The 12638-nt window shown below is 37.0% G+C and overlaps 1 protein-coding gene across 1 annotated transcript; it reads left to right on the top strand.

Annotated features, from left to right (window-relative positions):
* The first annotated feature begins 7607 nt into the window (after positions 1 to 7607).
* LOC127415256 (doublesex- and mab-3-related transcription factor A2) lies at positions 7608 to 10511 on the top strand. Its single transcript, XM_051653932.1, has 2 exons — positions 7608 to 8505; positions 8749 to 10511. Exons 1-2 carry the CDS (start codon positions 8058 to 8060, stop codon positions 9603 to 9605), a joined length of 1305 nt encoding a protein of 434 aa, XP_051509892.1. The 5' UTR covers positions 7608 to 8057; the 3' UTR covers positions 9606 to 10511.
* The last annotated feature ends 2127 nt before the right edge of the window (positions 10512 to 12638 follow it).

Below are 12638 nucleotides of genomic sequence, written 5' to 3'. Positions count from 1 at the left end.
TGTGGCATTCGGATTATCGTGGACGAGGATAAAGCATTAAATGGGGCTAAGGGGGCCTGAATAGACGCAGTGGCGTGCGAAGAGAGGCAGAGTAATTATTGCTTCATAATTGTGTTCTTTTTCTTTTTTCCAAAGGCATCGCGCTGCAGAGCCCACTTGGAGCGGTTGTGACATTTGGGAGGCCGGTCTTTGTGCTGAACACTTCAAGTTTAAAAAACAAGGCCAATTGAGTCGGCGCGGCTCAAAGCCGGAACCATTGTAAAGGACCACATTGAGTTTGGATTTGGGACAATGGTGTTTCTCAAATTTCGTGCAAAAACCTATACTCCATCTGTGATCTCAATGAGCGCTTTTTCACTGGGTTCCTTCTTTTCTGTTTGATTCGTTTGTAAAGGGAGGCAGATGTGGAGGGATGGAGCCCGCATTTTAATTGGCTGCTGCCTGAACACACACACACACACACACACACACACACACACACACTTACTTACTTACTTACTTACTTAGGTCATTTCACTCCATGTAATCTCCATCTCAATTTTCAGTTACATACCAAAAAGAAAGAACGAGAATATTAATGTAGACAATATTCCCCTCAAGACCCAGAAAAGACAGCAGTACGATTTTAAAGCGAGGCAAGTTACTGTACAGCTCTCACCGTTTCAAACTGTTCCTTAACTCTCACAGACCCACTAGCAGAATTGCAAACGTTTGTTTAATGCCATTAAATGATACATATTTTAATAGGAATGGTAAACAAAAGTATCTGAAACCCTGATATGCATCACAACAACAGTTCTGAGGAGTAAAAAAGTTGTATTTTGAAAGTCACAGCTTGTTAAAATCACACAAAATTCACCCAAAGCAAATAATGCTTAAAAATATCAAAAGTTTTCCATTGAATGTCACAGTTTTCTAAAGTCACAAAATGATCTCTAAAACAATATGCTTAAAAATAAGTGCCTTCCAAAAAATTAATAATAATAACAATAACTTACAAGGTGGAAAAAAGAGGAGGAAAAATCATCCATATCCATGCTTGGGCCTCTGGAAGTTAAAGATGCGTTTTGCATTTGTAATAGCCTATCCACTGTTCAGTATTAAATATATGACTACATGATATACACTGTAAAAAAAATCTTGTTTCAACTTAAAAAAGTAAGTGTTTGTGCTGCCTTAAAATATTAAGCTTTGTCAACTTAAGAGGAAAATTTGTTTAAACAGAACATAAAGTTGACTTAAATCAGTATAACTTGTTAAAAGAGCTTAATGTCTTTTTAAGTATAGCCTAAACTTGACTTTTTTAGTTCAATCGACATTCTAATTCAGTTCAAACTCATAAAATATTTTTGATACCCATAGAAGTAGTTAGGGCTATCACATTGTCAAAGTGTTCAAACCTGTTGTCATATTCAGACTTATGAATGTGGATAAGGAGACACACATGGGCATTAACATTTTACACGCAAATCACACTGATGGTCACAATCTTTAAACACATAATTGAGTAAAAAGATGAGTTTTGAATAACTGATACATGACAAATAACTGAAAGTGACAATAACCAACAGCATAAATAAAAGCAGCAAACAATAAAAAAATTAAAAGACAGTAACTCTACAATGTGCATAATTTATTCATGCATGATGGGAATCCGAATAGCCTACGTGAGCTTGATGTGCGTAGTTCTCTAGACATGTATATATATTTTTTTTATTTCAGCTGAATAGTTTTTCTAAGTTCTATAACTCATCACAAGTTCAGACAACAAAAAACTTGGATAACTGCATTATCTCAACAAGATCAATCATGGGGTGCGTTTCCCAAAAGCATCGTTAGCCAACTATGGTCGCAAGTTTCATCGTTACCAACATAGTTCAACGATTTGGCGTTTCCCGAAACCGTAGTTCCAACGAACATTCACAAACAGCGTCGCAAAGTTGTGTAGTTGGAACTACAGCTCTCCACATGTGGTTAGAAGCATGTTAGTTTGTGGCGTGCGACTTCATTGATTTCGCCGCAGCCGGGGTGTGTTCTATTCAGGCTTATCACCCCTATGCCCTATTGCTTTCAAAGACTTCACCATCCACTCTGAGAGCTTTGAAAGGCTTGAAGTTGTGGTGCTCAAAGTTATTTTTATTGGAAATTCAGTTTGAAACGATCTTCCAACGTGACTGTCACAACTGTTCTCCCTTCGAAGTGCCCTCCGAAGGCATTGTTTATAACGTTTGGAACACAGGATTAGCTTCGTTTTCGCGTAGAAAAGGTTATTTGATTATTTACAAGCGAATATCTTTGTTACAACATTTCAGAACATGTCAGAAATTTCACATATGGCTATATATGTAAAACACAATATGCACGTTTATCTGTAATGTACATACAGTATATGCAAGATATCTACAGTACTTTGAGTATAGTGTCGTAAAAGCGTTGTGTATGTGTACAGTTCATTCATTTACACATTTCAAAATATTTCACTTTCATATACGTAAAACATAATTTCCCAAATCACAGTGTAATTTATATAGCCAATATGCCAAAATAAATGAACAATAATTGTAGAAATATGCATGTATGGCCATATATCTGATATCTGTTTGGGATAACATGTCTGTGTAAGTGGTTTTGTGTTTACTATGAGGTGTTCACAGAAGTAGAATATACTAGAATATGGAATATTCTCAATAGTCTTTGTTATAGAAAACAAATGTATACTTCTTGTTTGCAGTAGTCTTTCAATTAATGTTTGCAGGGGAAAAACATAGACCAAGGTAGGAAATTACACAAATAAATAATAGAAATAATAGAAAATACAGTAACCAAACTGTATTTAAAAATGAAAAAAGTCACCAAACATTTTCTGAATTAAATGTTCTCTGACTTCTGCTCCTGCAAGATGCGTTCTGTCTTGATGTGGGTTCAGTGAATCATCACCATCATCATCAGTAGCAGCAGCATCTTCGTCATCATCAGTTTGAGGAGTTTTGGGGAAAGTCAGCGTGGTGTCCATAAGCTGCAACAGCAAATTTGTTACTGCTTTCACAGCCTTGCTGACCTAAGACTTGCTGGGCTACAGGCCATCTCCAACCACCTCCATCAGCACAATAATGCAGTGCAGCTAAGAACTGCACAGCTGGACTTAAGGCGTAGTTTCTTCTTGTGGCCCTCTGAAGGTGTGGTTTCACAACCTGCAGCAATTCAAGGATCATGGTCCTTAGAATCCGGAATTTTCTTATGATGTTGTCATCAGATGGAGGGTCAAGTGGGGAGAAATGTGTCCTTATGTAGGCATTTATATACACTACCTGACTTCTGCGTCACCTTCTGTGCTCAAGCTGTTGGATTCTTTGTAAAGCCGACATTGTTGAGCGTTTGAAACACACATAGTCATAGAGTCATTAATACACCTGCAACTGATACACCTGAGGAATGGATAGAAACAACTTGGTGGCTAATAATCATCTAAATTAACTAGCTAAATGTGAGTGTTTCATCAATGATTTGTGACAGTAATAGGTAATATTGATTTGATTATCAAATTATTGTATTCATCTGTTAATGGGTTTTTGGTTTTAAAACAGGTTGCTTTCATGCTGTTTTTCCCCCCATAGTTTTCATGCTGTGGCATGGGAAAAATGAGAAGTAAGGCCTCTCTTTAGAACTGTCTGAGGATTTAAATAAAGGATGTGTTTTGTGTCATGTTTGGCTTATATTATCATGGCTATTATCTTGTGTATTGAGAAAATCTTTACATAGACAGCTTTAGTTACTTGACTGTTGTAGTGTATGTAAAACAATAAAGGTTTGTATTTCATTCCTTACATAGGACTCTTAATCACATTTACAGTATATAATTTATTAATTACATTATTCTGGTAGCTGATAGCGAAGTAATGACATTGCTTGACATGATTCACACATTAATTGCTTACATTTGATCTGGCATTCCAATGCCACTGATGCACCAAGTCACAAGTATCACCTATTATGTGCTAATTTCTACATCTTAAACTACTGGATGAATTCCCAGTGTATTATAAAAGCACTAACTTAAAACACATGTTAAAAAATGACAGTCATCAAATGGGATATTATATTCTGTATCTGAATTCAGATTGTGAAGGGTTTTCACTTCTCTGTCATTGAAAAGCAACTTGAAAATCGTATGTTTGTTGCCATGCAGCACCACACAGCTTCACCAGAGCCCCATTTGCCAGACTCAGTCTATATGTTTCACTCCATATATATTTAATTCCAGTAGCCTCATTAATAACAGCTCCACATTGTTGAACCAAGGTGGTTTCTAACGATGGATGTGTGACATAGTTACAAGGGGTTTAGGGAAACAGTCGTGACTAGCTAGTTAGTTTCTCTAACGATGCATATAGTACTATGGTGGTTAAGCAGTGAGTTACGTCGTTGTATGGGAAACACACCCCAGGGCAGTTATTCTAGCTCTACATTTTAAGTTATGGTAACTAAAAGGCAAAATAATTTGGAACAGTAAACTTACTATATGATTACATAATTATAAACATAAAAAGACACTAAAAGATACATACTAATAACATTTAAATTAATTTAATATTATAACGTTGTATAAATCAATCAATAAATAATCAAATAAATAGGCTAAATAAAAATAAATAATGCAGCATCGACCATCTATCCCAAGTAACCCAACAAAAGCTTATTTCAACGCATTTATTTTAAACGCTTTGTTCTGTGCCTTTAGGGGAATACCAGTGCTGCGCGCAAGGGTCCTGTGCAGCGCGGCAGCTTTTCATGTGAACAAGAGGTTAACAACCTAATGAGGACTTGGAGACGAGATGAAGCGTGTAAATACACTAGTTTTTCCAAAACCGCGCGCTGCTGCACCCTCATTGCCCCTTTTTATCTGCTACTCTAACCTCTGCTGCGCTTGCCCACTCAAACCATTCCAGCAGGAGTTCAGCGGGGATGCAGTTTGGGTCCAGCCGCGCTCCGGCCGGGTATCAGCGGAGAGAAAGATCCGTACAATAGCGCTCCAGGGTGCTAGAGGAACAGAGACATGCTGTTACATATGTCGGGTCAAGCATCTCTTTTGTGCTGTTTTAAAAAAAGGTGTAGAACTCAGTCAGCGGTGGAGATCCTAAAAAAAGGAGTGAAAGCCTTGTATGGGTTTTTGATGCATAGGTCTGATGAACTATTGAAAGAATGTTGAATTTCCTAAGTGCCCACAGTCAGTTTTAATTGCCCGGGGGCATTTAATTGGAATTCACAGAGACGCCCATTCAATGGAGAGACTTTCAAAGTAAAGCGTGTAGAGGCCGGGTTGGTTCATTATTTAAACTTCATAAAAACATCAGTTCTGCACATACTGATTTTTTGTTTGGTTGATATTTTGCATACACTAAATGCTTTGCATTAAATGAGCTACATTGCAAATACAAGTCAACTTATTCTTTTTTATTAGTTATTTGGTTTATTAGCGATTTAAAGAAAGCTGTGACTGACTATCATTGACACAACATCATCTTACATAAAACCGACTTAGTTCTCATATCTGTCCAAAGATCACAATATTTAAAAGAGTTGTGCTTTCATCATCTCTCCGTTTATGAACAATCAACGCCTTCTTGTGGTTTTGTAATGATCTCGGGATGTCTATTTTCAGTCGCGTGAGATTGCTACCGAGATAATGACTTTGAATGTCAAAAAGCTTTAGTTTAATATCGTCTCTATTAGTGTGCTGGTTGGGTAATTAAAGGTGCAGATGAGAGCGGCGGGGGGGACAGATGGCATTTGCTTACTGTGAATGACTGTGTAAACAATAAGAAACCGTGCGACAGGGAAACAGTACAGGCCTGCATCACTTTATCAAAGGCTGTATGAAATTCAAAGTTCATGTGCTAAAGGGAACCGTAGCGAGAGATGGTGTTTGTTGAAATTATTTTAAAAGCAATACCGTTTGTATATAATAAAATAATAATATTCAGTCAAGTCTGCTGCTATATTTTAGCATATATATATATATATATATATATATATATATATATATATATATATATATATATATATATATATATATATTTTTTTTTTTTTGGAAATTTAGTTGCAGGCTAATTATGTACAACGACACAGTAAATCTTCCAAAGCAATTCTGTCTCAGTGCAGCAAGAAATTCGTGGCAATTTTAGTGCGTATTTTTAAAAAGACATTTTAATGCTCAAAACATATCGTACTAAGCATTTTATCCTTGTGATACCCTAACCTTGAAATATCTGATGACCGTTGAAATAAACTACAACGTAAATTAAAACAACGTCATGCTAAATTAATCTCGTTGACATGATAAGTCACAAGACATTTAAAAATTGGTCAACTTTACAATAAAAATATATCGCCCCATCTTCGTCGTATTTATTTTTTTATTATTTCTGTAATCATAATAATGAGGTTATCATTCTAAAATCATTTAACAACAGTAGCTATTTATTACAATTATAATAATGATTATTATTTATGGAACTTTATGTTGACTTTCGTTTTTGAAAAAATACGTAGACTTGTAAAAGTCTGAAGAGCGCTGCAAAATAATCCTGTGAAATGTGTTGGAGACTAAGTGTACCAATCTGACACGATAAACAATGCCAAGGCAAATTATAGTGGGTTTCTTTTCTTTTTCTTTTTTTAAAAAATCATATTGGTGTCGACAAATATATAAAGAGAAAATAAGCTGGTAGCTGTCTAGCAAAGGCTAGTCTTATATTCCTCCGATCGCGTTAAACCTCTTGAAACTGAAATATAAAAGCGGTATATCAGTTATGTTAGGGCACAAGCCATCCCAACATAATACTTTATAATTACGCTATGATCAAATATCCCCGTGGCCTATTTAAATCTGACAGTAAAATCCTATCATACACAGATCCAGCTCTCTTTGAATTTGGTCTAACTTTAACTCAATGTTAGTTCAACACATGCATTATGAAACATTTTCAAACATGATAAAATATTTACATTAAACACAATACATACATGCAAGGATGCACTAAACAGAGTTGAAACGAATTACCCTTAAAATGTACCGTGAAAACTTACCGTTTTGCGTTTATCGATTTTGACGTCACTCTATCTTCGCTACAGTAAATCCCTAGAACAAAATTGCATTGTCTTTCAAAAGATTAAAAAGTGTAACTTACATTTGGTCAACATTCACTTGCAAAGAAAATATTTTGCAACGTCTAGAAGACCCCATTATCAACTTTGCTATTTTGGCAAAATAGCGGTTGATAATAAATGGTTAGCCTACCAAATGAAACTATGCGTTTAAAGAAAACAGTATAAATAGTCATTTTGTCTCACAGGATGTATTGCCTGTTTTTTCGTAAATAATTTCTTATGATAAAAGTTTTATGTTTTAGCTCTGCGTGATGCTTGCTATTTGAGAAAAGAACGCAGGTGGACACAGTTGAAAAAGAGACAAGCCAATCAGATCGCTCCTTCCCCCTTTGGCCAATGACAGGCGCCACATTGTTGTCAAATTTTTCTAATGAAAACGTGGGCGCAACAATAGATCTAGAGGGATCTGTATCCACTGAAGATCTCTTGAGGAAGTTAGTGTCTCACACTGGCTCAAGCAGCAAACTCTGCTCTCTAAGACTGCTCTGTCTTGGAGTCGGCTGATCATTGAGTTTAAAGGTAGTTTTACATTTCCTTCGATGGAATTTGATGTTTTTAAAAACAGCTTTTCTTTAGTTTTAACGAATTTCTGAAGAAAGAAACAGGTTTCTTGTGAACTGCGCGCAACAAGTTGAAGAGCACAGAGACGCTTTGGAAAGAGGACTTCTTTGAGCAACATTCCTAATACATTTTTTTTTTTTTTTTTTTAAAGTATTCTTGGACATTGGCATTCGGGCTTTGTTTCGGCAAGAGCTGTGCTGAAGAAATTCGCAGTGTATCGATTCTGCCCGATACTTATGAAACGTATTTCCTCTGCGCACGCTCATCTCCAAACGAAGACTTCAGCTGCGTTCGTATTTTAACTTATACTGTTTCTTATCTCGTTGAATATGGATCTTCGTCCAGAGATGCAGCCCGCCGCCCAATCAGGGTCGCAGATTCATCCAAGTGCCGCCACCTCCATACCGGTTTCCATGGCGGGTAGCCTCTTAAGGGCCCCGCCGCTGTTGCTTCGTGCTACGGAGAAGTATCCAAGAACGCCCAAGTGCGCCCGGTGCAGGAATCACGGGGTGGTATCCGCTCTTAAGGGGCATAAGCGCTACTGCAGATGGAAGGACTGCATGTGTGCCAAATGCACTCTGATCGCTGAGAGACAGCGCGTCATGGCAGCTCAGGTTGCGCTCCGAAGGCAGCAGGCTCAGGAGGAGAACGAGGCGAGAGAACTGCAACTGCTCTACGGGACAGCAGAGGGTCTGGCCCTGGCAGCTGCCAACGGAATCATACCTCCCCGACAAAACTATGAGATCTTTGGCTCAGTTAACAATGAAACCAACTCTGGTAGGTGGATATATTATATTTTACATGTGGTTGGCTTATATGTCATATAAGTGTACTTATTTATATTACAGTGGTTACATTCGTTCATACTTTTACACTCCTAGTTTAAAAACTAAAAACTAGACTACTGTATCTCACCAATCCAACCTCTTTCTACATGCACAAAAACTGAACTGTTGTTCTACTAGTTGTTTTCCAACTGACCGTGGCAGACATTTGTTGACATACATTTATCTATTTCAGGAGAATCAAACATCCAAAAGTTCGAGTTGTTCCCGAAGACAACTTTACCAGGATCGGTGACTACACAGCAGGTGGTGGGAAAGACAGTATCCACAGACACCGAATCTGTTCCTGGAACTTCTTCTCCAGATTTGCGCCACGGCTCCGGTTCGGAAAACGGTGACCGAGAATCCATTGTGAGTTCCCCGATCGCCAAACCTCTGAAAGACGGAGAGGAGACGCCAGGCTCAATCAGTCCACTAGGCTCGGACTCCGGCTCGGATACGGATAAAGACGAGCAGGATCCCTCGCCATCCTCTACAGCTTCACGACAGATGAACGCCATCGATATCTTAACGAGGGTCTTCCCAAACCACAAGCGCAGTGTCCTGGAGCTGGTCCTTCAGGGATGCGGGAAAGATGTGGTGCAGGCCATAGAGCAAATCCTCAACAACAGCGGCCAAGCCAAGGGCCCAGATGAGTCCTGGACGGCGGAGAGGATGCTTCACAGCGTACAACCGACTATATCTTCCACCCCGAGGCCTATGTTACCTGGAACCATGACGCTCAGTAATAGGTCGGCCTTCTCCCCTCTGCAACCGAATGGTCCACACTTTGGTGCCGATCCCAGCACCTATCCTCTCAGTACGCATTTGGGCCTGAACCCACTGCGGCTGGCATACTCGGCTCACAGCAGAGGTCTTGCCTTCATGGCTCCTTACTCCACCACAGGTCTGATGCCAACATTGGGCTTCAGGCCGCCAATGGACTACGCCTTCAGTGATCTGATCAGAGACAGGACTCTCTTGCATAAAGATCAGAGCTACAGCAATGGACTGTACGGTCCCCTGGTCAACAACACTCAAGAGAAGCAGTGAGGGTCTGTGGAATAAAAAAGACAATAGGGGAAGTGTTTCCCAATTATAGACAAAAGTGTTCCATGTCTTTAAAGAATCTTGGGCCTAAAGATTCCACGTTCAACGTCCCCAAGACTCTTGGGCCTTGTGGTTCTTGTTAGGGCAATTCTGTACATAATATATGTCTAGTTTAGCCGCCAGAAAAAATAATAAAAAACTTAACACGGACTAACGGTTGACACGTGTTTGGTGGTCGTGGACTCTTTGAAGTTTGTGATTAATCAAAAAGAAAATGGTTATGCGTAAAGGTTATAGTTTTTACCCATCTTACAGTTAGATGGTGAAGATTACTGATAATGCAAAGGTGAATTTTAGACCTTTAGCAGGGTAACCGTAGTATATTCCTGTGAATCGTGTATTTTAAACTTCATCACGTTTGTTATAATCCATTTAGACTGTTTACAAAACGGATTAAGCCCCTGTGTGATACTAGTGCAATTCCTAGAATAATTTGCTTCATCATTTAAAAGGGACTATTCTAGAATTATTGCTATTGTGGAATTTCGTCTTTTCTGCTCTGTGTCTGTAAAATAGTGCCATGTTCATTCAACAGAACGCTAATGTCCAAGTTATTTTGATTCCATATGGTAACTGGCTCAAGCAAACATTTGTATTCCCTTTGTGAGTGAAATATTGTGTTACACAGCGAAATAAAGTATATTGCATATCTTGATGATAAAGTCATATTTGTCAGTCATTTTCTTAAAAAAATAAATAAATAAAAAAACCTAAAAAGGAATAATAATAATAATAAAAAAATGTAAGATGTAAAACAAGTGTTTGTTGAATGCAATCTTGCTGATGCCGTTGCGAAGTGTACATATCTCTGTGTAAATTTTGAAAAAAATAAATGTTATTTTATTCTTACTTTTTGCGTTGCTTGTTTTGTGCATTGTATAACGAATAATTGCTGCAATTTTAAAAATGGATTTTTTTAAAATTATTAGGTCGATTATGACCTATTTCAAAATACATGTTACATATGCAATACAAACTTTAACAATAACATTTTAATGATAACGAATATTCAATAATAAGAATAAATAAAAATAACTATTGTAATTATTGGCAATTCATGTGGGTTTTTTTAAAGCATGTTTACTGTATAAATAAATATATAGGCATTTTCAAAAACTCATTAGTTAATATTTAAAAAAATTCAAATGTAAATATTAATGATTAATAATTTCAAAACAATACATGTCTACAGATGTTTTAACAGCAGTGGCAGTCTGAGCTAAAGGGAGATATTTTGAGCTCTTCTCTTCTTTAATAAGATTCTGAAGGCCTCTAAACAGAGACAGTCTCAAAACAGAAGTCCACTGTATTTTCGCATGTGGAGAATATAGCTGCACTATTGAAACGCGATGCCATGGAGACATAATCCCTCTCGCCAGAGTTGAAGTGTTTACTCTCCCCCTGCAGATAAAACAGTGTAAACAGTAGAGGCGGATTGACAGTGTGCCTTCATTTAACGGAGAAACAGAGCACTCTAATGTTCATAATGCACATTTGATGAAATGCATGATATAGCAAAAGCTATGCATTAATATTTACATAGATGATGTTTTAATACATTTTAAATAGGCACAAATTCATCGTTTTTAGTTCAAGTTTAATTAATACATCGAAATCTCGTCATTGTGTGAAAAAAGTTATTTATTTATTTATTATTATTATTATTATTATTATTATTATTATTATTACTTTGTATGTTGTCTAAGCTGTCTGACAAAATAAGTAGCTATAAAGTGTAGCCTATTTAATTTAAATAACGTATTAACCGAAATAGATACACGACAAAATACATTTAATGAAAGACTACTACGAACTTGTGCTAATGTTCTGCTAATAATTAAAAAATTAAATGTATTTTCAACCGGAAAACGAAATTTGTTTTGGATAGGACAGGCTGGTATCAATAAAGCTTACACTAATTTAATGTAGCTACATTTACATCTACTTTGACTAACTGTATATTGCGTATATCACACACACACACACACACACACACACACACACACACACACACACACACACACACACACACACACAAACCAAAAAACAAAAAACAAACAGAAATACTGTCTGAATCTGTCCAGAGCTGATTGTTATCGAGATAAGCAGACAGAGACAGGATTTTTTTTTCCTCTTCTTAATTATTAGCCTCACATTTTTAATAGGCCTTGATGCAATGGACTATGGGCCATATTTTTGTTGGATGTATATCCAAGTGATGCAAACTTTGTTAAGAATTTCAAAGATGAAAATCTTTTCTATTTGTTATCACATTTGTTCTTGTTGTAGACCATCAAACATAAAGTGCAGTTATCAATTAAAGAGTTTGAGGAAGGTTAAGAATATCATATAACAAAAATAAATATTTCACAAACTGCAAATTCAACAAGTGAATTTCTCACATCAATACAATTTAAATGATACTGTTGATGAGTAGCATTGTGGAAATCCATCTTAGTTTCATTTTAGATTTCTGACCTTCACTACAAGATTATGACGCCCCCTTATGGTAAAATGTGGAATTAAACGGAGACCGTGTGTGGATTCTAAGGTGAATCGCTTAATATGTTTATCTTTGATAATATCGCCACCTTGTGGTCAGTGTATAGAACAGAACGTGGTTGGGAGGGCGTGATCCCAGTGTATAGAAAGGAGTGGATTGCCCCCAAATGGGTCGGTCAGTGTTGAAAAGAATTTATTATGGATGGAATGTATTGAGCACTACAGGGTTCCTGTTAGAGAACTCACAAGTCAGACAGGTCTTTTTTCTAAGGAAAACTCTCCATGGCTTTAAAATTTGAAAACAGGCTTAAAAACAGGGCTATTTATTAATGAAATATTACATGTATAATTTGATTGCAGGGTTTACTATGCATGCTAGTCTCAGCTGGAATATAATTGTATTGCCAAGTGCATACGTTTTTATTATCTTTATTTTGTTACATTCACCAAGTTGGTTTTATTAAAGAGAAATTT

The sequence above is a fragment of the Myxocyprinus asiaticus genome, chromosome 24 (assembly GCF_019703515.2).
Source record: "Myxocyprinus asiaticus isolate MX2 ecotype Aquarium Trade chromosome 24, UBuf_Myxa_2, whole genome shotgun sequence".
NCBI classification, from domain to species: Eukaryota; Metazoa; Chordata; class Actinopteri; order Cypriniformes; family Catostomidae; genus Myxocyprinus; species Myxocyprinus asiaticus.
This window is presented reverse-complemented; position numbering and strand designations above follow the sequence as displayed.